General features: G+C 40.6%; 2 protein-coding genes across 2 annotated transcripts; one reads left to right on the forward strand and one right to left on the reverse strand.

The window, feature by feature from the left end:
- Positions 1-5149: 5149 nt before the first annotated feature.
- On the reverse strand, positions 5150-9998 carry DEFB108B (defensin beta 108B). The gene is made up of 2 exons (XM_030928111.1): positions 9943-9998; positions 5150-5315 (listed from the first exon to the last, which is right to left on the reverse strand). The coding sequence occupies exons 1-2, from the start codon at positions 9996-9998 to the stop codon at positions 5150-5152; spliced, it is 222 nt and encodes a 73-aa protein (XP_030783971.1).
- A 5476-nt stretch (positions 9999-15474) lies between these two features.
- On the forward strand, positions 15475-25303 carry LOC104664164 (zinc finger protein 705A-like). Its single transcript, XM_030938025.1, is given in 5 exon segments — positions 15475-15603; positions 22046-22172; positions 22956-23051; positions 23583-23662; positions 24719-25303. Coding segments are annotated over 5 exon segments (1017 nt in total).
- Positions 25304-26025: the final 722 nt, after the last annotated feature.

The following is a 26025-nucleotide window of genomic DNA, read 5'->3' on the forward strand; positions in this document are numbered from 1 at the left end:
GCCAGATTCACGCTCTCCCCTGAGCTCTGGCCAGGAGGCTTCTCACCCCGTTCAACTTTTTACACAGTTCAGCTAGAGAAGTCCTTCTCCCTGTGAAGTTTTATCCCCTGCTCCTCTGGCCACTCTCCTGATGGAGGACTGTGGTGCCAGGCGGGAATGGGCTGCCTGGGGATCCAGCAACCTCCCAGTGCCTTTCTGCTACTTCCTCTACTCCTGTATGTCACTCAGCTCGGCTCTCTAACTTGACTCAGCTCCAGGTAAGGTCAGGAACTTCTCCCACAAACAGACCTTCAGCTTCTCCAGTGGGGGTGGGGGGGTGTGTTCAGGAGATAAGGGTCTCCCTTTCCCATTTCCGCGGTTGGGGGACTTATAGTATTTGGCGTGTCTCCCCGGTCCTGCAAGAGCAATCTGCTTCCTTCAGAGGGTCTGTAGGTCCTGCCAGGATGGTGGTCTGTTCTTGCAGTCTATCTGGGGCTAAAATTCACAATGCAAGCCTCCACATGCTGCTCTGTCCGGAGCTGCAATCTAGTTCTGCTTCCTGTATGTCATAATCCCTCATGACCCTTGAGCTTTTTTTCCATACGATTGTTGACAGCATGTATGTCTTCTTTTGAGAAGTGTCTGTTCATGTCCTTTGTCTACTTTTTAAAATTTTTTTGTAAATTGGTTTAAGTTCCTTGAAGATGCTGTATATTGGATCTTTGTCAATTGCATAGTTTGCAAAAATTGTCTCCCCTTCTGCAGGTTGTCCTTTTACTTTGTTAATAGTTTCTTTGTTGTACAGAAGCTCTTTAGTTTAATTACATCCCATTTGTCAATTTTTGCTTTTGTCACGATTGCTTTTGGTGTCATTGCTATAAAATCCTTGCCCTTGCTTATGTCCTGAAAGTTATTGCCGAGGCTGTCTTCCAGGGTTTTTGTAGTTTTAAGTTTCACATTTAAGTCTTTAATCCACTTTGAGTTAATTTTTGTATATGAAGACCAATCTTTATGTTTAGAAATTCTTTCATCTTCTTGATCTAGTCTGTTGTTGAGGTTCTCAAATTATATTATTTATTTTATTTATTGAATTCTTCAATTTCAGCTGTTAAATTCCTTTTCATTCATTTTATGGAATCCGTTGCTGGAGAATTATTGATTTTCCTTCAGAGATGCTATGCTTCCTTGCTCTTTAATGTTTCTTATGTCCTTACATTGATATTTGAATATCTGGTAAAACAGTTGCTTCTTCTAATGTTATAGATTGGCTTTGGTAGTGAAAGACTGACTCCTGCAGCTGTATCTATACTGTTGAATCAGTAAGACACTTTGCCTTTAGTTCTGGGTTGGTTCAGTAGTTTAGATTCCTATGATTTCTTCAGCTATAATCAGCATCACCGATGTCTGTGAGCTCCTCGGTGTCTTAGCCTTTGTTGCTAATGGAGGCTGTGGTGAGATTTTGCTGGGAAAAGACATGCCAGGCAGTCTGGTCTTTGGGCACCAGTTGCATTGGTCTTTGAACTTTTGGGTGATGTATGTGGGCACTAGTGGTTGAAGTTTCAGGCAGGCCATCCTTGGGCCTTCAGGTGGCTTTCTTTTTTTATTTTTAAGATGGAGTTTTGCTCCTGTTGCCCAGGCTGGAGTGCAATGGCGTGATCTTGGCTCACTGCAACCTCCGCCTCCCGGGTTCAAGCAATTCTCCTGCCTCAGCCTTGAGAGTAGCTGGGATTACAGGCATGCACCTCCATGCCTGGCTAATTTTCTATTTTGTATTTTTTTTTAGTAGAGATGGGCTTTCTTCATGTTGGTAAGGTTGGTCTCGAACTCCTGACTTCAGGTGATCTGCCTGCCTCAGCTTCCCAAAGTGCTAGGATTATAGGCGTGAGTCACGTGGCTTTCTCAGGCACCAGCAGTGATAGTGGTGGGCTAGGTAGACAGGCATGCCCTCAAGACCCTGGGTGACATGTGTAGCCTCAGCAATTGCAGTAGTCATAGCAGGTCAACTCTTGTGACCCCAGATGGCATGTGCAGACACCAACAGTTGTGACAACATGATGGACAGAGTAGTCCCCAGGCTTTCACCTGGTGCAACTATGTGGGTGCTGGTGGCAGCGGTGATGGCAAGCTGGGAAGTCCTATCCTTAGGCTCTCAGGAGACACACAGGTACTTGATGGTGATAGGCATGGTGGATTAACCCCCAGGGTCTCAGACCATGTGCACAGGCACCACCAGGCTGGCTGGGCTCATACTCAGGTCACAAGAAGGCATGCACAGGTGCCAATGACAGAGAGCAGTGTGGGTTGCTCCCCAGGCCCCTGGACAACGAGCTTGGATAGTGGTAGTGACAGCAATGGGTGGGATGGGCCTGTGCCCTGGCCATGGAATAGTGTCCAGGCAAGCGAGTCCCCAGGTCCCCTGAGGATGCCTGCAGGTATGCAGTGGCCCTGCTCCTGGGGGTCAGGATTGCTGTCAGTGTCAGTGGCCCTGGGAAGGTGACTCTGCACTTGTGAAGAGTGCCTGCTTCAGCTCCCTTTGTTCTGGTGACAGCCTCCCTAGTGAATTGCACTGCCAGTTCCCTGGAGTATAGGACACTGTGTAGGCTAGAGTGATGGGGACCAGGCTACACTGGTGAGTTCAGCTGGTGTTGTGACTCTGCAGGCCTCTGGATGGACATGAGGGAATGTTACTGGGGGTCCAGAGATGTGGAGATGCAGGGGCTGTTGGGCCCCAGGGCATGACATAGTTTGTTGGGGGCTGGGCTCTCAAAAAGCCACAGATGTCTGTGTCTGGGGGCAGGTGCAAACGATCCAGTGCCAACTCCTTCTCTGGGACAATGTCCGTCACGTGCACTCCAGGCAGCTCCCTAGAGTAGTCTCAGGGTCTGCGAGGGCCGAGAGACTCTCCCATGGCTAGGATTGCAGGTGTCCATGGTGGGAATATGGACCACTGGGGCTCTCTTTCTTACCTTTTCACCAACCACACTGGAGAGTTTGTCCTGGCTTTAAGCTGATTCTGGCTGGGCTGCTGCTTCACTTTCCTTTCCTTTCCTTCCATACCTCAGAGATTCCTTGTCACTGTGCTGCTGAATTCTAGTGCCCTCTTTCATGCCCCATTCAAGGTATGTTTATCTACTTGCTGTTTCGGTCTTTCTTTGTGGAGGACATAGTGCTTGGTGCCTCTAGTCAGCCATCTTGAAGGCCACCTCCTAGCAATGAGAGGATAATATTCTCTTTGATGGCTTTAATATATGTGTCCAAACTGCTTCTTTTCTAGGGAAGCACTTACTCTGAGAAATCAATGTTTTATTGTGCAAAAATATATGAAAGGGTCAGTTGGTGATGTCATTTCTAGAGTGGCACTGAGGAAAACTTGGCAGTTCCACAGGGTTGAGTTGGTTGGAATATATATCGGTCTCTGAGATTTTGAACTCAATGTTTTGAACTCTTTGAGATTTCAAGTAGCCCATGTGTCATAACTTAACATTCTTTCTTGGTCAAATCAGGCATAGTGAAAAATAAAATCCAGCTTATATACTTCTAAATATCTTGATTCTATACTCTTTCAGTGACCAAGGGGAGGCCCTGCCCTACTTTACACAAAAAAGAAAACTCTATGAATGAGAATCTCTCCACACAAAGCAACTAAAATTGTGTCTAGATGGAGCAAAATGGTGACAGGTGGGAAAAGCACTCAGTGGCTGTGGTAGGCGGAATACTGTCCCATCTGTCTCCTGCCAAAGCTATCCACATTCTAACTCCTGGGTCCTGTGAATGTGTCACCTTGTAAGGCAAAGGGGAATTGAGGTTTCATGTGAAATTAAGGCTGTTAATCAGCTGACTTTAAAATAGGGAGATTATCTTAGATTATCCAGGTGGGCCCAATGTGATCATGAGTCCTAAAACATGGAAGAGTGAGGAGAAGATGAATTCAGAATGATGGAATGTGAGGACTCAACGCTCCGTTGCTGGCTTTGAAAATGGATGAAGGAAGCTATGGTGCACAGGAGTAACCTGCCATTGTTGGGATAAAGGTGCCGGAAGAAAACTGCAGCGCTTCCAGAAGAAAGCTCAGCCCTGCTGACACCTTGATATTGGCCCATTGAGATCCAACTGAAACCTGCAACCTATAGAACTGTCAGATAATACATCCGTGTTGCTTTAAGCCACTAAGCTTGTTGTAATTTGTGATAGCAGCCATAGGAAGCCAATGCAGTGTTTTAAAAGATGGAAGAAAATGCTGAATGAGTATGCCCAGTGAAAGTTGGGAACTAAAGGAATTCCCTGAATCTCGGCCAGGCATACATGTACAAACCCAGAGAATTGGCCTTTGAAAAGGGTGCGGAAGAAATTGCCTTTAATCTGAGTGCAACTCTTTTTTTGTAATTTAGATTTCTGATGAAGTCTGGTTGATGTGGGAATACGTGATTGTGCAAGTTTCCCATGTACTGCACCTTTATCTGGGAGAGATAAACCCCTGCAAGGTTGCATGAATAGGATAGTCCATTTTCCCAGTAAAAAAGGGAAGTAGTCTTCCCATACGCAGGATGAAGGGTTGCAGTGCTAGACAAAAGCAATGGGTATGGTGAAAATTCCCCGACCCTGCTGTAGGTCATTTTCCACTAAGAGCTCATCCAGATCAGATAGAAGGATACGGGAAACCAAACAGTAATCAAGTCATAACATGTAATATAAACTTATTTCTTTCTCTTTTTTTTTTTTTTTTTTTTTGAGACAGAGTCTTTCTCTGTCGCCCAGGCTGGAGTGCAGTGTTGTGATCTTGGCTCACTGCAGCCTGCACCTCGTGGGTTCAAGCGATTGTCCTGCTTCAGCCTCCTGAATAGCTGGGATTACAAGAGCCTGCCACGATGCCTGGGTAAATTTTTGTATTTTTAGAAGAGACAGGGTTTCACCATGTTGGCCAGAATGGTCTTGATCTACTGACCTCATGATCGGCCCACCTTGGTCTCCCAAAGTGCTGGGATTACAGGTGTTAGTCACCGTGCCCAGCTGGTAATATAAACTTTTAAAAGAGGTTTTGTGCTTGTTGGTTTTGCTTTATTCTTTATTGAGGATTCAATAAAAATCCCTGTGAGAAAAGGGGAGAGAAGGAAAGGGAGACAGGGAGAGGGAGAGAGAAAAAGAACACAAAACATCCAGAAAACAACAGGCTTCAGTCCTTTTTGGGTGTAGTGCTCTCAATTCTTGGTTGATGCCCCAGAGGCAGGCAGCAGGGTCGGCTATTTAAACATCTCCCAACATGGATTTCTGTTTTGAGGCTAAAGTCCCGACAGGAGCCATTTGGACGTTCACAGATCTCCTTGAATTTGCCCCGGCTGCACGCAGAAGAGCGTTATTGTAACCATTCATCAGTCTTTCTTACTTTGTATTGAATTACATGGACGTAGGGGGCAGTGCCTGAGGATAATCTTGTGTGGATTTTGTGTGTGTGTGTGTGTGTGTGTGTGTGTTGTTATTTGATTTCTTAAACACTTAAAAATCTGCTGTCATACAAAAATTTGGATTTTTTGGTGTTCTTGAAAAATCTGAGAATATTGGGTGCACCTACATGACAAAAGACGGGAGGTGAATAGCCCGCTCCCCTTTACAAGTTCTAGAGCATGCACGTTTCAGTTTATTTATTCCTTATTATCTCCTATCACTGATGGGAGATACCAGCCTTTTAAAAAATATAATGTCTTATACTATGGATTTTCCCAGGGGGAAAGAGAAGAAAATCTCTTTTGGTTGCTCTCTTTTTATTTCTACACACACACACACACACACTATATGATAGGTTACAACAGGTGTATCTTTCAAAAGTAGAACTGAAATATAGACCTAAAAGATCATATACTTTAAGGAAATTGTTAGAGAGGATATTTTTTTCTGTGAAAGGGAACAATATTCCTATGTGTTTAACACACAAATATATATGTGCCAGTACTTGTTACACCCTGTGACTTCACTCACTTCTTATATCTCTGGCACTGGTCTTTGAGGTTGTAATTTTTCTCTAGAAACCATTGCATATATTAGGGGTGAAACATTCAAGGTCTTCTTAAAGGCTCAAAAACTATACTTGTTGAAAACATTTAATAGTATTTCATTTATGTCCTAAGATATCACTGCCCTAGGGATAGGCCACCCACATTCAGATGTTTAGTTTGAAAAGTGTTTTAATTCTGAGCAGTCTTTGTATGTAACACAGAGCACCTTTTCCATGACAACTTCTTGACAATAAGAGAGGTATAAAAACCAGCACTTTTTTTTTCTCTTCTGGAACACAAAAGCCAATTCTAGAATAGCTTTCAATCAGTACAGTGATTTTAATGTACATTCAGTAGATGTCTATTGAGTTGAACTGAAATCCAAATGCATTAGATTCAATTTAACTTTTCAGTGGTCACAAAGCAATTAGTGGATTGATGTGAAGACCAAATACATGCAACATCGTATTTCTATCTATAAGGTGAATTGCAAAATAATTAAAGGTTATGCTTTTTTAAAGACAATGATAATTCTAAATGTTGAGCACTTGGTAGAAACAAGCTGAAATCTGAGTTTTTTCATCCCTGAACTTTCTATCTTTTCCTTTTATCTGTAACTAGTCAACTACTATGTATGTAGAGCCCATTGGCCTTCGGCTAAAATTGGCCCTTTGCAGCTGGAAGAGTCATAAGAGATTAGTATAGTGTAGAGGATGAACCAGTGACCTGTCTTGTGATATGTGATAAATCACTCTTGAACATCCCTCTGTTGCAGTACTTCCAGAATCTGATTCAAGTCTTGGCTTATAATAGGTATTCAGTAAATGATTGTGGAATAATTGGTTAAAATACAGCTATGTTCTATCTTGTAACACGTTTGTGTGGAAATTTGTTGCTACTCTTAGTTCACAGGTCTTTGAATCATGTGTACTATTTTACTATACTGGACTCTATTGAGCGTTTTATTTTCAAAGCATTTTTCAAAAAACTTAATACAGAACTACCATTTGACTCAATAATCTCATTACTGGGTATACACCCAAAGGAAAATAAATTAGTCTTGTAAAAAGACGTAAGTTTGTATGTTCATCACAGCGGTATTCACAATAGCAAATGTATGGAATCAAACTAGGTGTTCATCAACAATGGATTGAATAAAGAAAATGTAGTATATATATATCATGGAATATTATGCAGCCATAAAAAGAACAAAATTATGTCCTTTGCAGCAACATGGATGCAGCTGGAGGACTTTATTCTAAGCAAATTAGCTCAGGAACAGAAAGCCAAATACCACATATTCTCAGTTATAAGTGGGAGCTCACAATGGAGTGCACATGGACATAAAAATGGGAACAACAGAGATGGGTCCTATCAGGAGGGGAGGGAGAGGGAGGAAGGTCTGAAAAGCTACCCTTTGGGTACACCCTACCTGGGTGACAGAGTTATTCATACCCCAAACCTCAATATCACACAATATACTCATGTAGCATATCTGCACATGCACTCCCTGAATCTAAAATAAAGGTTGAAATTATTTTAAAATGTTCAAATTACAAAGGACTTTGTAAAATTATGATGTACCATTGTTCATTTGCAAGAATTCAGGTAACATTAGGGATTTAAAAAATCTTTTGTTTTTATTTGTTCTTTGCTTGTAAACCTTGTGTATTGCACATTGTGAACACAATGTCTTTTCCAGCTATTTGCTAAAGTTAGAGTTACAATGAACATCAAAGCCTGTCTTGTCTAGTCCCTTACCTTAAAGATGAGGAAATGAGCTGAGGGAAAGGAAAACTTGCCCAAATCACCCAATGATCGATTGACGAAGGTGATAGGGACCGCACTAAGGCTTGGTATTCGGCCTCATTCTGTTTTCCATTCTTGCCCCCTCTCCGTGTCCTCCTTTCCTCTCTAGCCTTCTATAAAAAGTTTACAGTTCTGCTGCAAAGTCTACCTAAGGACATCCAGAGGAGACACCACCTTTCATTAGACTGCGTTCTTTAGTACCGTCCTGTGTTTTCTTCCCCAGTCTTGTTGTATTCCATTTTTGACTGTAAGTAGTGCTTCTGCCTGTGCTGTTCTATCAATTAGTTTCTTCTATTTTGATTGAATGACAGTGAAAAAAAAAATTTGTTTATCCAAATTTGGAACTTTTTTTTTTTTTTTTTGAGACGGAGTCTCGCTCTGTGGCCGAGGCTGGAGTGCAGTGGCCGGATCTCAGCTCACTGCAAGCTCCGCCTCCCAGGTTTACGCCATTCTCCAGCCTCAGCCTCCAGAGTAGCTGGGACTACAGGCGCCCGCCACCTCGCCCCGCTAGTTTTTTTGTATTTTTTTAGTAGAGACGGGGTTTCACCGTGTTAGCCAGGATGGTCTCGATCTCCTGACCTCGTGATCCACCCGTCTCGGCCTCCCAAAGTGCTGGGATTACAGGCTTGAGCCACCGCGCCCGGCCCGGAACTTTTTTTTTTGTTTTTTTTTTTGTTTTTTTTTTTTTTTGAGACGGAGTCTCGCTTTGTCGCCCAGGCTGGAGTGCTGTGGCCAGATCTCAGCTCACTGCAAGCTCCGCCTCCCGGGTTCACGCCATTCCTCCTGCCAGCCTCCTGAGTAGCTGGGACTACAGGCACCCGCCACCCTCGCCGGCTAATTTTTCATATTTTTTAGTAGAGACGGGGTTTCACCATGTAGCCAGATGGTCTCGATCTCCTGACCTCGTGATCCGCCCGTCTCGGCCTCCCAAAGTGCTGGGATTACAGGCTTGAGCCACCGCGCCCGGCCCCGGCCCGGAACTTTTAAACCTTGATTAAAAGCATTGATTTTCTGGGGCTATAGAAGTTAGACACATATTTTAAAATATTTTTAACTGATTAAAAAAAAAATCAAACCCATGTATTTAACCAGGGTGACTAATTAACAAGTACTAGTCAGATAGGTCTTCAGTAATGCCACAAGGATAATAATCTCAAGTCAGTCCCTGATTCGTGTGCTACTGAGCTCATATAATTGGATATGGTATCACCTTTTATCAGGCTTTAGAAAGTCACACAAAGAAACAGCACAACAGAACCCTAGGGTGGGATGTACAGGGAAAGCCGGATATTAAAACAAAGCGTTGACTCTGACATTTACCCACTGTTGGGAAAAGCCTTCAGTTTCCAGGGCCTTATTTTTTTCCTCTATAAAACAGCAAAAAGAAGCAATAAGTTGCTTATTCATCTTGAATAGCAGTTCAGGACTTTCCAAAATTTTGGGATCTATTTTGGGTGTCTGGTAACCTCCTTGGGCAAATCCGAAAACCCTATACACACTTCTCCAAAGCATGTCTGTGCAAGGTGCCTTATACCTGTGAATAATGTTTGCTTGCTGAATGCAGTAGGCATGCTCTGGTGTGGGGTCATCCCTGGTCCCTGTGTTTAAGTTCTACATTACAAGACTAGATGCTGAAGAAGAAGAGGGAAAGCCAGGGATTGAGATGGAGCCTTAAGAGGAAAAGTCAAGCCCCAGGGACCAACAGTACTGGGGAGCAATAAGTTAAAGATTTCTTAGACTATAGTGATATTTTCAAAGAGACTTCTTCCACCAATCCCTTCTGTCCGAGCCTACCACAGCTTTGGAATGCTCTTCTGCCAGTGTCTTAGGATAAATAACTTTTGCTGAAAGAAACTAGAGGATTTTGGAGACCAAGATTTAGTAAATAATGCCTGTTTTTCATTTTTGAGGTCTAGTAACTGCTAGTAAACTTGCCTAATTTAGAGATGGAATAAGAGTGTTTCGAAGACTTGAAACACTTGACTTCATTTATGAGTTGCTATGGAGAATTAATGAATTGAGTGGCTGCAGGCTCCTCAGCCAATGTGTCTTCCAGATTTCCTATGAGATCCCCTATCTGGTCATAGATGATGGTGATTTCTCTTTGAGTACTGAATCCCTGTAAGGTGTTAGGCACTCTATTCTTACCAAGTTTATTTTTTTACCTGGTAGAACTTGGCTCATAAAGAAGAAAATGGTGAAGAGGAGGACAGGAATCCTCATGGCTGAAGAAAGAAGAAAGTTTGGCTTCATTTCCAGGAGGCAGAGAAAACTTCTGTCTGTGGCTCTCTAGTACCAGTGGAATGTCTCTGTTTGGATAATAAGAGCCTTTCAGTACCTCATTAGGGATATTCGTAGATTGAGGTGTTCTATGCATGCAAAATTGCTTTTATGGGAGGACTGAGGGTCCTTTTTTTATTGGACAGCCAGTTCATTAGAATGATGTGGGTGCATCATTTGGGCCAGAAAACCTCATTAAAATGGGAACATAAGCTACAAACATTTTGGCAAAAGATGAAAGTTTATGAACAAACAACCATTTATATTGTTAAAATAAATTAGACTGTGTTGAGAAACCAGTTGCTTTCCTTAATGACCAGACATTTTGTTAGTGAACACTTCCCAGACTTTACTAGCCCTGCTAAGAATTAATCACCCCACTTGCTCCTGGTCTGAAACCCCAAAGTGCTTTGTTTATGTTACAGTGCTTACTGCCTTGTGTGTTAGATTAGTGAATGTGTATTTGCCTCTTCCACTACTGTATGAGCTTCCTGCTTGCTAGGACAAGGCTATAGTCCTCAGAGCAGAGGAGGGAGTTGAATCATGTGGCCATTTATTCTCAAATCCTCTTCACCAAGTGGAACAAAACAGAACAGTGAAAGACCACTGCACATGGAAGCAGGAGGTCTGGATTTGGGTTCTAGACCTCTAGATCTATTACTAACTGGAAGTATGGATAGAGTCAGGAAAATTGTCTTCATTAGGTGCTTCCTTGATAGCACCTATAAAGGTTGAGATCTGTTGGATCTAGATCAGGGGATTCTCAATCATTACTATGCATAAAATCAACTGGGAGAGTTGCTTTGCAATACAGATGCTTAGTTCCATCTCATGATATTTTTACTGGTTTTTAAAATTGATCTAGTATTTTTCATTAAATAATGTAAACTTTCTTAGTCTACATCTAATAAAACTCCCACCGGCATACAAATACATTGAATGATATTAGCAGCAGAATCTTTAAATAAAGTAACCATACATAACTATTAAGCCACTTTTTTCATTACTTATTATTTCATGCTGTTTGTGTCACCATTGTCATCATAATCAGCATCATCCTACATTGCTGAACACCCATTATGAACCATATGGCATAAACATTTTTCCTACTCATAAGGAGCATACATTCTCTATATGCATATGAAATTAATGTCTGAACAAAGTGGCTTAAACAAGGCAGAAGTTTATTTCTTTCTCACTTAAATCTGTAGTTACACCTATCATGGCTGGTACAGATGCTTGTCAAATTCATTAGGGATTCAGGCCCCTTCCAGCTGTCTGCTCTGCTACACTTTAGAAGAGGCTCCAGTTTGGCTGCTAAATGCCCACCTACCATTTTTTAATTCCAGGCAGCAGGAAAGAAAATAGCCAAGAGAGAAAAACAAGGGAACATCGATCCCTCCTTTCAAATTTTTAAACCAATCCCCTCTTTTTTTTTAACCCAATTTGTTGAGCTACGATTACATTTAAAAAGCTGCACATGTTTAAGGTATGCATCTCAGTGAGTCTGGGGACAAGTATACATCATGAATACATTACTACCCTTAAGATTATAAACATGGCCGGGTGCGGTGGCTCAAGCCTGTAATCCCAGCACTTTGGGAGGCCGAGACGGGTGGATCACGAGGTCAGGAAATCGAGACCATCCTGGCGAACATAGTGAAACCCCGTCTCTACTAAAAAATACAAAAAACTAGCCGGGTGAGGTGGCGGGCGCCTGTAGTCCCAGCTACTCGGGAGGCTGAGCCAGGAGAATGGCGTGAACCCAGGAGTTGGAGCTTGCAGTGAGCTGAGAGCCGGCCACTGCACTCCACCCTGGGCGACAGAGCGAGACTCCGTCTCAAAAAAAAAAAAAAAAAAAAAAAAAAAGATTATAAACATATCCTTCACCTCCCAATGTCCCCCCCATTATTATTATGATTATTATTATTGGTAAGAAATTTTGGTAAGAACACAAAATCCACCCTTTTAGCAAATTTTAAGTATGCAATACAGTATTCTTAGCTATAAGCACTATGCTGTAAATGAGACCTCCAGAACTTACTTACATGGTATATCTGAAACTTTATGCTCTAACCACATCTACCCATTTCCCCTGCACCACGGCCCCTGGCAACCACCATTCTACTCTCTGCTTTTGTGAGTTTGTCTATTTTAGATTTCAAATACAAGTGAAATCATATAGTAATTGTCATTCTGTGGCTGGCCTATTTCATATAACGTAATGCCCTCGAAGTCCACCCGTATTGTCACAAATGACAGGGTTTCATTATCATGTGACACTGAATAATATTCCAATGCATATATGTATAACCCATTTATCCTGATACTCTCCCTCCACCTGCCTCCCAACAGACCCCAGTGTGTGCTTTTCCCCTCTCAGTATCCATGTGTTCTCATTGTTCTGCTTCCACTTGTAAGTGAGAACATGCAGTGTTTGGTTTCTGTTCCCGGTTAGTTTGCTGAGGATAGTGGCTTCCAACTCCATCTATGTCCCTGCAAAGGGCATGATCTAATTCCCTTTTATGGCTGCATAGTATTTCATGGTGTACATGTACCACATTTTCTTTATCCAGTCTATCATTGATGGACATTTGGGTTGATTCCATGTCTTTGCTATTGTGACTAGTGCTGCAATGAACATGTGCGTGCATGTATCTTTATAACAGAATGATTTATATTCCTTTGGGTATATACACAGTAATGAGATTGCTGGGTCAAGTGGTATTTCTGGTTCTAGGTCTTTGAGGAATCACCATACTGTGTTCCACAATGGTTGAACTAATTTACATTCCACCAACAGTGTAAAAGTGTTCCTATATCTCAACAGCCTCATCAGCAGGTAGTTTTATTTAAAAATTTTTTGAGAACCTTCATACTATTATCCAAAATGGCCATAGTAATTTGATTTCCACCACAAGTATACAAGGTTTATTTTTTATCCACATCCTCACTAATACTTGCTATTCATCTTTTTGAAAACAGCTTTTCTAAGAGGTGTCAGGTGACATTTCATGGTGGTTTTTATTTGCATCCCCCTGACAATAGAGGTGGTAAGAATTTTGTCATATATTTGTTGGCCATTTGTATCTCTTCTTCTGGGAAATGTCTATTCAGATCTTCACTATTTAAAAAAAATTTCAACTTTTATTTTAGATTCAGTGAATGCATGTGCAGGGTTTTCATTGGCACATCGTGTGATGCTGAGGCTTGGAGTATGAATGATCTTGTAACCCAGGTAGAAAACATAGTATTTCATGGTGTATATGTTTTTCAGGTCTTGGTCCTCACCTTCCCTTCCCCTTCTAGTAGTCCCCAGTATCTGCTGTTCCCATCTTTACATCCATGTGTAATCAGTGCTTTGTTCTTACTTATAACTAAGAACATATGGTATTTGGTTTCTTCTTCCTGCATTATTTTAGAATAATGGCCTCTAGCTGCATCCATGTTGGTGCAAAGGACATAATTTTTTTAATGGTTGCATAGTATTCCATGGTGTACATATACTATATTTTCTCTATCCAATGATAGAGAAAATATTCATGTCTTTGCTATTGCAAATAATGCTAAAATAAATATATGAGTGCACATGTCTTTATGGTAGAACAATTTATTTTCTTTTGGATACAGGGTCAGTCCCCATGGCTGCTGTCAAGGGCTAGCGTTGAGTGCCTGCAGCTTTTCCAGGCTCAGGGTGCAAGCTGTCAGTGGATCTACCATTCTGGGGTCTGGAGGATGGTGGCCGTCTTCTCAGAACTCCACTAGGCAGTGCCCCAGTGGGGACTCTGTGGGGGCTCCTACCCCATATTCTCCCTCTGCACTGCTGTCATAGACATTTGCCATGAGGTCTCCACCCCAGCAGGCTTCTACTGGACATACAGGCTTTTCCATACATCTTTTGAAATCCAGGTGAAGACTTCTGATATGGTTTGGCTCTGTGTCCCCGCCCTAATCTCATCTCAAATTGTACTCCCACAATTCCCACATGTTGTGGGGGGACCCCGTGGGAAATAATTGAATCGTGGGGGCAGTTTCTTCCATATCGTTCTCGTGGTAGTGAATAAGTTCTGCAAGTGCTGATGGTTTGATAAGGCGAAACCAGTTTTGCTTGGCTCTCATTCTCTCACTTGCCTGCTGTGATGTAAGACATGCCTTTCCCCTTCTGCCTCCCCCCAGTCATGTGGAACTGTAAGTCCAATTAAACTTCTTTCTTTTGTAAATTGCCCGGTCTCAGGTATGTCTTTATCAGCAGTGCACTCCTGTACTTTGTGCAACTGCAGGTTTAATATCCCATGGAAATTGCCAAGGCTTGTGGCTTGCACCCTCAAAGCAGTGACCCAAACTGTGTCTGGGCCTTTTTAGCCATGGCTGGAGCTGGAGTGGTTGGGAGGTAGAATGCTGTGAGCACTGTCCTGCGCTTGCCCGGGGTGGTGCAGCCCTAGGCCCAGCCCACAAAACCAGTCTTCCATTCTAGGCCGCCAGGCCTTTGAAGGGAGGGGCTGCCACCAGCCAAGGTCTCTGAAATGGCTTTCAGGCCCTTTCTTCATTGTCTTCTATTAGCATCTGCTTTCCTTTTAGTTATGCAAATGTCTTCAGCCTGCTTGAATTTCAGAGGATATCAATGGCCTTACAAGTACCATATGACCCCTAACACTTCCTGACTTCATTTCTGCAATGTATTTTATTTTTTTACATCATCATGAACATTGAAACTTTTTATATCTATTCACTTTCCATTTGTTTTCAAGTCCAGTTTACTTCCAAATAATTTTAGAATATAGAGTCTCCATAAGACTCTAGTTTGTCTGGTTTCTTGCTGTACCCCATGACTGCGACTGCTTTCTGGTACATATGATACACTCAAAAGTACTTATGAGGCCGGATGCGGTGGCCCACGCCTGTAATCCCAGCACTTTGGGAGGCCGAGGTGGGGGCATCACGAGGTCAGGAGATCGAGACCACCTTGGCTAACACGGGTGAAACCCCGTCTCTACTACAAAAAATACAAAAAAATAGCCGGACGTGGTGTCAGGCGACTGTAGTCCCAGCTACTCGGGAGCTGAGGCAGGAGAATGGCGTGAACCCGGGAGGCGGAGCTTGCAGAGAGCCGAGCTAACCTACACTCTAACCTGGGCGACAGAGCAAGACTCCATCTCAAAAAAAAAAAAAAAAGTACTTATGAATGAAAAAAGGAATGAATCTTCCTATTTTTCCTCAAAATAGCCTTAACTCTTTGGTTTCCAACTTTATGTGGGGTTTTTAGTATTTGTCTCAAAATCCAATCAAATTGAACCGGGTGTGTCTCCAGAATGAAGTTTTGATGAGGTTCAGTATCTGTGCAATCAGGGCATGTCTCTTGGAATGTAGTGCTGATTAGGTTTATTCATTGTTTTTTCCTATATAGGGGAACCACCAGAGGATGCATTTTCCCAGAGAAGGAGCATCAGAAGAGTTTAAGACCTTGGGGGAAGACAGTCTTGCTGCTTGCTTGTGGGACTTGCCTTGGAAGGTAGATAAGTTCATAGCATCCTCCAACTTTTTATTTTTGGTGAGTTCTCCAAGCACTGAGATGTGAACTGGCCTCATTCCCTTACAATGATACTGTTACCAGGAGAAGAGATTCGAGTTACTGGCAGCGTATCTGCATGGGTCCATAAGCAACTTCAGTCCTGGCCTCCTCAGAAGAAAGAATTCGACTGAGGGGCATACAGCGGAAAAGGAGACTAAGTTTCAGAGCAGGAGTGGAAGTTTATTTAAAAAGGCTTTAGAACAGAAAAGAAAGGAAAATTCTCTTGGAAGAGACCCAAGTGGATGCTTGAAGGTCTAAGAGAGAAAAGAGAAGGGCCTTTAACCTTGATCCTGGGATGGGCTTGCCTTTTTCCCATGATTCTTCCTTTAGGGAGAGTTTCCGGCATGCACAGTACTTTCCTTACCCTTTGGAATTGAGCATGCCCGGTGTGTTTAGGGAGTTATATGCATGTCCATCTGAGGCTTTCTTTCCTTTTCCAGTGCAGTGTGTCCCCAGAAGATTATACTTTGCCATTTTTGTCTCTTAACATGGATGCCCAAGAAGTTGCTTCTTCCTGGGGTCTGCATTTAATTAACATTTTTGATGTTAACAGGTGTAGACCATCAGGAAATGGCCTCTCTCTCTGGTGCTGCCTAATTATCATTTTTAGAGAGGCAAAGTGATAATTAACAGGCCATCACCTGACATTTCTAGTGGGTAGGGGAAGAGCCCTCTCCTGCCCTGCTCCTGCTCTTCTACCTGTAACAAGACAAGCCTTGAATATCATTAGACATTTGTCCCATCAAGGCAGCATCTCATTATTAAATTTTACTGTGTGAATTGTTGCTTCACATTCTCATATTCTGTGTTCACTATTTGTGTGCCTTTTCCATTTTTGTTTTCATCATATATCTCATTGTTTTAACTGCCTTCTCCAAGATTCTAGATCTGCATTGAGCAATAGAGTAACTACTAGTCACATGTGGCTATAAACTGTAAATTAATTATAATTAAATAACTAAATGGCATATCCTTAGTAGTAATAGCCAAATTCGTGGCCAAACTAGAAATTCTGTAACTACATATGTGTGGTAGTTACTGCATTGGACAATGTAGATATAGAGCATTTCTTTCATCACAGAAAATCATGTTGGGCATGTTGGCTGCCACTTATTTCTATTTTATTTTTATTTTTTATTTCTTTGAGACAGAGTTTTGCTCTTGTTGCCCAGGCTGGAGTGCAATGGCGTGATCTCAGCTCACCGCAACCTCTGCCTCCCAGGTTCAAGCGATTCTCCTGCCTAAGCCTCCCTAGTAGCTGGGATTACAGGCATGTGCCACCACGCCCGGCTATTTTTTTTTTTTTCTATTTTTAGTAGAGACGGGTTTTCTCCATGTTGGTCAGGCTGGTCTCAAACTCCTGACCTCAGGTGATCCGCCTGCCTCTGCCTCCCAAAGTGCTGGGATTACAGGTATGAGCCACTGCGCCTGGCCTTATTTTTAAATTCTATTTGTGTGGTTTATAGTTAAATTATATTCTGCTTCTCTATATTCATTTCCTTTCACAGATTTTCTCAGGCAATTTTTAAATTTCATTCATTTACCTTCTTGAGGAAAGTACTTAGATCAGTTTTTAAAAATAATGTACAGCAAATAATTTTTCCATGGATATTATTTTAGCTTTATTGTGTTGGTACTTTTACATACTATATTCAGGTATTATTATTTTTCATAACTCACTTTAAAAATTGTGCCAAGTTTATTTAAAAGAGATTTTCCCTTGATTTTCAGAGGTCAGATTGTGTCTTCCATTGCTGTTATTTTAGTTTAATTTTATGTAAATATGTTGCATATTCCTTTTTTAAAAATGTGAGATTTTTTCTCTCTCTTGTTACACAAACTTTGTATGCAGTGTTCATTATGCACTTTAAAAATAAATATTTTGTTTCAGGGCATGGTGCTTTCACATATGCAACCTTAGAATAATTTTAAATTCCATTCCACTTTCACCATTCCTGAACTGCTTTGAATATATTGGATGTTGGAAGCCATGAGAGGTTTTGACTTGCAATCCAGTCAAGATAATAGGATTTTCCATTTATAGTGTAATCTGATATATATTTGTTTTGGTTTCATACTTTTAAAAAATCTATTCTCTTTTACTCTGTGGTGATCTTTGCTTTTCTATTTGTGCATTGCTAGAATGTCAGCTGCTGTTTCCCTAGCACCTGAGATGTTACTCAACACTGTATAGCGCTGGTGTTGAGAATTGAGAGAATCTACTAAATAATAGCTCTTTTCGAGATTGCAGTTCTGAATTAAAAGGAAGGGAAAGGACAGGCAAAAGAATATAGACATCAGCTATTTTTACTGAAGATCTGTTGGAGAACATGGTTTTGGTGTCCAGGAACTTGAGAACTAATACTGCATTCCTAATACTTCACTAAGATGTGCCTAAACAGCCCTGAAAGGGCTAGGAAGTCCCAAGTCAGCCTCTTAATTGGTATGGGTGTCCTTCAAATATTAAGGTAATATTGAGGATGCAGAATGGTTTCTTCCTCATGACTTTTGAAGAGATCCGGGCCGGGAGCTGTGGCTCACGCCTGTAATCCCAGCACTTTGAGAGGCTGAGGTGGGTGGATCACCTGAGGTCAGGAGTTCCAGACCAGCCTGACCAAAATGGAGAAACCCCGTCTCGACTGAAAATACAAAATTAGCCAAGTGTGGTGGCGCATGCCTGTCATCCCAGCTACTTGGAAGGCTGAGGCAGGAGAATAGCTTGAACCTGGGAGGTGGAAGTTGCAGTGAGCTGAGATTCCACCATTGCACTCCAGCCGGGGCAACAAGAGCGAAACTCTGTCAAAAAAAAAAAAAAGAGAGAGAGAGAGAGATCTGGAGGGAGATACTAAGCTGCTCAGGCTCTCATCTTGAAGTCACCAAATACGTCAGTTGTTATTCCTGCTCTGGTGAGAAGTTTGTCAATACATTTTTTCCATGAATTAGTGAAAATTTTAGACCCATAACATAAGTTTTTAAAAATGTATCCTAAAGATTGCTTGTGTATGTATGTGTTTTGAAATATATTTAATCTCTATATCTTGAAATAGTTTTTATAGATTCCACACAAGAGTCCTTTATGAAATAAGTGTGCTTTAATTTTCTTATAATATGTGTCCTTTTTTGTCCCTGGCACAGTCTGTATATGACCATTTAAATTACTTTTAGTTCATGTTTGGGTTATAATCACACACAAATATTCTCGAAAGTCCAAATCTTGTTTTGATATTTGAGGAAGAGTTTACTTGGTAATAATATTAAGGGTTACAGCTGGTTTCACTGAAGTTTTGTAGGCATTCTCTAATTCCTTATTTTTTTGAAGGAATATCTGTTCTGCTTGAATGATAAACTACATAATACATGTACTGTCAGGTACATTCATGGAAGGGACAGGCAGATGGAGTCATATGTTACTGGAGTCTTGATGAACAGATGTAGGAAATAGTCCAAGGAATAAGAAAAAAGTTGGCCGGGCGCGGTGGCTCAAGCCTGTAATCCCAGCACTTTGGGAGGCCGAGACGGGCGGATCACGAGGTCAGGAGATCGAGACCATCCTGGCTAACACTGTGAAACCCCGTCTCTACTAAAAAATACAAAAAAACTAGCCGGGCGAGGTGGCGGGCGCCTGTAGTCCCAGCTACTGGGGAGGCTGAGGCAGGAGAATGGCGTAAACCCGGGAGGCGGAGCTTGCAGTGAGCCGAGATCCGGTCACTGCACTCCAGCCCGGGCGACAGAGCGAGACTCCGTCTCAAAAAAAAAAAAAAAAAGAAAAAAGTTGATATTGAAAAGTGCTTGTTGAAGTCTGTAAATGTGCATTAAAATGTGGCAGTATAAATAGACACAGTGAAGTTTGGGAACTGGGGTCTAAATCCTGGAGTCCCCAGAATCATAGAGAACCTTGGTTAGGGGAGTAATTTTGTAAAAAAGCAAGAAGAGGCAGTGACAAGGCAGAATATAATGAAAAGTATTGCTGTGTCACTTTCTAGTTTTGTAATTTTGTCATATTTTTCAAACTGTGTTGATCATTTATTAAACTGATAAATAAACTATAATCAGCAGGTTATTATAAGGGTTAAATAAGGAAATTTATGTCTATCTGTAAGCACAATGTCACAATTAATACAAAGTTACCCTTTTTACTTTTCCTGGACTTCATGTACAAATGGGTCAGTTAATTTTTTGTTTATGACATATAATTATCATTTGTACATAAAATATATTTAATTATTTTTATATTTTTAGCAGGGAAATAATACATGCATGTTTTCCCCCGTCTCAAACACATGCATTCATATAAACATATGCATCTATATACCTACATATCTATGTATGAATATACACATGAACGTCGGCATTTCTCAGCAAATATGTATCATGATGATCAGAGATATTGCAACTAACAAAGACTAATATAAACCATGATTGCAAGAATTTTAGATACCACCTTAGTAAAATATCAGATTGAGCTGCTAAATTTCTCTCAGCCCTAAGTCATTGTGTATTTTCTGAGCATCCTAGAGGACTGTGATTCTATTATCAGGACAGAAACACCATGACCCAGGGTACTCCTGCGAATTTCTGATGCAGGGGATTTTAAGGGGTAGATCAGCAGGATGGGAGTGTTGACCCTCCAAGTGAAATAAATTCCTGAATTGATTATCCCCATCCTAAAACAGATTTTTGTGTTTTTTTTTTTTTGATAGAGTCTTGCTCTGTCGCCCTGGCTGGAGTGCAGTGTTAGGATCTCGGCTCACTGTAATTGCTCCTGGGTTCAAGCGATTCTCCTGCTTCAGCCTCCTGAGTAGCTGGGATTACAGGCAAGCACCACCATGCCCAGCTAATTTGTGTATTTTTAGTAGAAATGGGTGTTCCAAGTGCAATCAGGAGACTTTCATGTATCCGGCCTCCAATTAAGTTTTCTGAGGACTCTAGGTTGGGTATCATGTGTCGAAGATTCCTAAATTGTCAATATAATTTCTAATATTACACTGCTTTATTCCAGCCCCTATTCAGGCTATTTACAAAAAAAGATATGAGAGGTCTCATTTATGTATTTCTTTTTCTTCTATCCATCCTATAACCTCACAGGGAAATAATTGAGCCATTAACTGTACTGTTGGCTGAAATAGACTTAGGATTGTGATGAATGCAGGCAATAGAGATGCGTGAAGAGCAGAAGATCACAGCCCAATAATGAGGCTGATGTTCTAGCAGCTGAGTTCAATAAATCCCGTGTGCTAGGCCTTGGGCAAGAGCTGCACAGTGTTGAGGAAAAAGGAGGGTTTGATAAAATATATTTGTGCTTTTAAAAACTTTGCAAAAGGACAACTAAAGAAGTCATTATTATTCTTATCCCCATTCCTTTTACCTTTTGATAATTAACCTTTTTGCCTTCTGGTAACTGAAAGTAACATATAAGAAATACAATTACTTAATTATGGTTGCACACTCAGGAGAAGGAATATAGTAGATCGAGTACAATTTAGGGTTCTGTGGAAATGCTTTATAAGGGCTGGTTAGAAAAAAACAAAACAGTAAAGAGGCCTTTTTAGCCTTGAACAAGCCAAGTGACAAAGTAAAGTTAAAAGAGAGGCAGTGATAACTGATGTTTGGATTGTCCAGAGAAAGTTGAGAACAGGAGGCTTCATATCACAGGAATCATCAGACTAAGACTTCCTCAGTATCGCAGCCTCAGGCCGTCTTGTCTTGTGCTGCTGGACTGTCTTTAAGCCTTGTCATGAACACCTGAATTACATAACATTAGAGTGACTATATGTATGAATTGAATCCTATATTCTGTGTAAAACTTCTTCAGTTCTGAAGAATGCTGGAGTCTGGTTCATTACTTTCTAACTTTTTAATGAATAAGGGACCAATGACCTGTATTTAATAAATATTTGCTAGATAGGAAACATGTTTTCTATTACTTCTTTAGATTATTCAAAGCACATAATAGGTCTTTTAACCATTTGATTGGTGAGAAACCTGTGGTTCATCTAGAGAAATAATTTATTTAATCACGGTCATGTTTAAAAAGTAGTAAATCATGGTTATTTGCCTTGTGACAAATCTGTAATTTACTTGAAATTCATAGTAAATTTGTTTTATTTATGAAGGTTCAAGTGAAAATTTTATCATCAGTTATGTACAGGTGATTAACGCATTACTGAAAAATATCTGGCCTATATTATGCCACACCTCATGCGATATTTCTTTATAGTAAAGTTTAATGGATTAAGAGTGGGTATGTCTCTGTGAGTGAATCTGAAAGGCAGATACCAGCTTAGTATTGAGAATGAACTGGCTGGAACCTAAAACACTGAGTGTTCTGCATACCCAGGTCCTACCTATGTCATCTCAGCCTTCCTCCTCTGGACATTAAAAGGGATTCTCTGTCTAAACTAAAATGTCTGTGATGTTTTAGAAGAAAGTGACGTTTGAAGATGTAGCTATTGACTTCACCCAGGAAGAGTGGGCCATGATGGACACATCCAAGAGAAAGCTGTACAGAGATGTAATGCTGGAAAACGTCAGTCACCTGGTGTCCCGTGGTGAGTCCCTCAACATTCACATACGTATGTAGACACACATTGACTCATTCATTCAATAAGTGTTGGAACAGCTTCCCCATATCTCACTCTAATCTCTTCTCTGATTCTCTCACAGATCTTATCTGAAAAAAGTTTGAGCTCTCTAAATCTGCCTGAAAGAAATATCTTTATTTTATTTTATTTTGTTTTATTTAGTTTGTCACTCAATTAGAATGTAATCTTGACAAGGATTTCATGATTTCCTTGGTACTCAGTCTCTAATACTCAGAACAGACCTGGGAACTTAATGAATATTTTCAATGTATTAAATTAAATATTTTCTAAATAACTCTTCTGCTTTAGTCGCTATGCTTAGGCTGAGACCAATTAGTGAAAACAATAGCAGTATCTTTTCTGTATAGAACACCAATTATATTTTTAAATCAAATGTTTTTTTTTGTTCTGCATGAGAATAATAATAAACATACTGTGCAGAGATTTAATTAATCTCTTTCTGAAAAGACTGTGTATTATGCATTGTGTCTTGGAACTTAGGCATGGACTCAGCATTCATAGGTCCTGACTATTTTGAATTTCCTTTTCCTGATGGACCTTTCGTTTGGATTTATTTTCTAGTCTCACGTTGGGTCAGAAAAATCCTGGGGAGTTTTCTGTGTTCTAGGTCTTGTGGCCTGAGCTGACCTTCACTGTTTTTATTCTTCCTTGATAGCCTGCCTTACAGTTGGTGATAATGCACATTTATTGACAGTGAACTCAAAACACAAGTACTGTTTCCACTAACAGGGTACCAGACAAGCAAATCCTATGTAATTTTGCAGCTGGAGCAAGGAAAAGAGCCCTGGCGGGAAGGAAGAGAATTTCTCCAAGGCCAGAATCTGGGTAAGCAACAGGGTCCTGTGCTCTAATAGGAGGAGGTGCTTTGTCAATGAATAATATCAGTCAAATATTAATTAGCAGTTTTATTAAATGAGTGGTGATTTCTAAAATGTAGGTTAAGTGACTGGAGCAGAATTCCTTAGATGTTATTATCACTTTGTTCATATGTCAGATGCTACTCTTGTGTCCTCTTGCCTTTTCTTTTACTTTCGGGAAAAGGATAATTCATGTACTTGTTGGGGTTAAACTGTCACATGCTGACTCTTTTCCCGATAGCCCTGTGAAGACTATCCCTCTGTTTACCTGCCTGATATCTCATCTCCATTGTAACTCCTTTCACATTTTAATTTTAAAACTCTTTTCTAATTGCTGACGCTGTACAATCTGTTTCTTCTGTTGAAGTATTTTCTTCATTTGACACATTTGCCACATCTAAGTGTCAATTTTTGAAGAAAAGTAAATGGGCCTTGGGGTTTTTCAAACAATTTTATTACCATAATACCAAGGTAACAATTTATTTTTCAATTATTTCAGACAAGGAAAGTGCCCTTAAGAAAAAACACACGATATCCATGCATCCTATCAGAAAAGATGTATCCACCGGTATGACAATGGTGAGTTTTATAGCTGTGTACACCAGTCATCGAAGTTAAAGACTTGGTAATGGGTTAAGTTAGTAATGACACACAGTCACCTGAGTGCAATTAGGCTTGCATTAAGTGCTTTCTACGCAAAAAAAAAATTGATACTTTGAATTCAGTGAATAAAGTGACCTGTGTTCTAAACCAGAACATGAGATCTTTAAAATGGAACAAGTGCATATACATTGCTCATGCTCAGACTTTGAAAGATATTGATATCATCACAATTAATGGAATAACTCTGCGGTTGGGATCTTACAAAAGAGAAAAAATCTGTGTCTGCAGGAGAGAATGTGTATGCAAGTGTCAATCGAGAAAAATGACGAGACAAGTCTCAATCATTTTAGGAGATTTATTTGCCAGAGTTAAGGACATGCACCTGGGGGACAGGTGTATACCTTTCTCCAAAGGTGATTTTCTCTAAATTTAAAGGGGGAAAGGGTGGGATATTGAGAAGTACACAATTTTCATGTAAAAGGTGGGTAGAAAAAAATAGTCATTCATGCATTTTTCTGGCTGAGTGAATCTGGATTTTGTTTACATGAGATGACATAAACAAATGAGGCAGAAGAATAATGCAGGAAAGCTGCATTTTATATAAGACAACATAGGCAAAATGGGGCAGGGAAACAATCGGATATGCATTTGTGTCTGGTGAACTGGGGATGACTGCATCTGTAAAGACAAGCTATCAGTTTGCCTTGCCATGGTGTAATTTTAACAGCTCATGAGGAATTTCCTTGTGGGCAAAATATGGGGGAGGCATGTAGCTTTTCATCTTGTAGCCATATTATTTAGGAACCAGAAGGGGGAGGCAGGTTTGTGTGACCCTGTTCCCAGCTTGATTTTTCCCTTTGGTTAAATGAGTCTGGGGTGCCAAAATTTAATTTCCTTTCACACAAGTAACATTGGAAAGATTTCAACTGGGCTCTACCACTGAATGGTTGGTCTAGGATTCAAAGGTGGTGAAATGAATGTATAGATGTATGTTGGTAAATCATTAAGAGCTTTTAATCTTAGTCCCTAAAGGAGAACTCTCTCATTCTGGAGGATCCCTTTGAATGTAATGATTTGGGAGAAGATTGCACTCACAGTTCCACAATGACTCAGTGTTTGTTAACTCAGAGTGGAAAGAAACCCTACGTCAGCAAACAGTGTGGAAAATCCCTTAGTAATCAGTTGTCCCCTAAACCACATAGACAAATTCATACTAAAGGTAAATCATATCAATGTAATATATGTGAAAAGGCCTATACTAATTGCTTTCACCTTAGATGGCACAAGATGACTCACACTGGAGAGAGGCCACCTGCATGTCATCTATGTGGAAAATCCTTCACTCAGTGTTCTCACCTTAGAAGACATGAGAAAACTCACACGGGAGAGAGACCGTACAAGTGTCATCAGTGTGGGAAAGGCTTTATTCAATCCTTTAACCTTCGAAGACATGAGAGAACTCACCTTGGATAAAAGCGTTATGAATGTGATAAAAGTGGGAAAGTCTTTAGTCAAAGCTCTGGCTTTAGAGGACATAAAAGAATTCACACTGAAGAGAAACCACATGCTTGTCTTCTATGTGGGAAAGCCTTCAGTCTATCTTCTGACCTTAGATGATATGAGAGAACATGCACTGGAGAAAAGCCATATGAATGCCATTTATGTGGGAAAGCCTTCAGTCAATGTACTAATCTTAAATAACATCAGAAAATTCACCCTGGAGAGAAAATCATAGATGTCTTCAGAACATATTCTGACTTTAGAGGACATGGTGTTAGGAGTGACGAATGTAAGGAATATGGAAGAGACTTCAGCTGTAGTTGTAACATCTAAACATGCCAAAGGACTCACATTTTGAAGAATTACTGTAATCAACATGGACGTTACTTCAGTTACCTTTATTCTTCAGTCCACATCAATAAATTCATATGGAAGAGAAATTGTACGACATGTGTGTACCAAAGACTTGTGAGTGATCTGATCATAAATGACACGAGAGAGCTGAAACTGTCAACATAATAAACTAAAAGTCTTCAGCAACAGTTTTAATAACTTAAAATGTGTGGGACTTTCAGGTAGAGAATCTCTAGCTCTGCGTTCAGTGTGAAAATGTTTTTATGTGCAATTTGTTGTCAAATAACATAAGAAAACTTTACTTGGATGAACCCTTTAATTGTATTTTCTGTGAATAAACATTCAGCCAAGCACTAGGCTTGATGTTCACAAGAAAACACAGTGATAAAATGCTGCTAAAATGGAAAATAAGAGAGGAAATCCTTTATAAGCTAAATAAGAAGGGAAAGTCTTTCCAAGGGCAATGAATTCTCTTGGAATACCAA

The sequence above is a fragment of the Rhinopithecus roxellana genome, chromosome 1, assembly GCF_007565055.1.
Source record: "Rhinopithecus roxellana isolate Shanxi Qingling chromosome 1, ASM756505v1, whole genome shotgun sequence".
NCBI lineage: Eukaryota > Metazoa > Chordata > Mammalia > Primates > Cercopithecidae > Rhinopithecus > Rhinopithecus roxellana.

Coding starts and splice junctions, on each gene's coding strand:
- DEFB108B (XM_030928111.1), bottom strand. CDS start 9,998: ATGAGGATTCCTGTCCTCCTCTTCACCATTTTCTTCTTTATGAGCCAA. Junction 5,316..9,942: donor TTTATGAGCCAAGTTCTACC/AGGTAAAAAAAT, acceptor CTCTTCTGCGTG/CAGCCGGGGCAAATTCAAGG.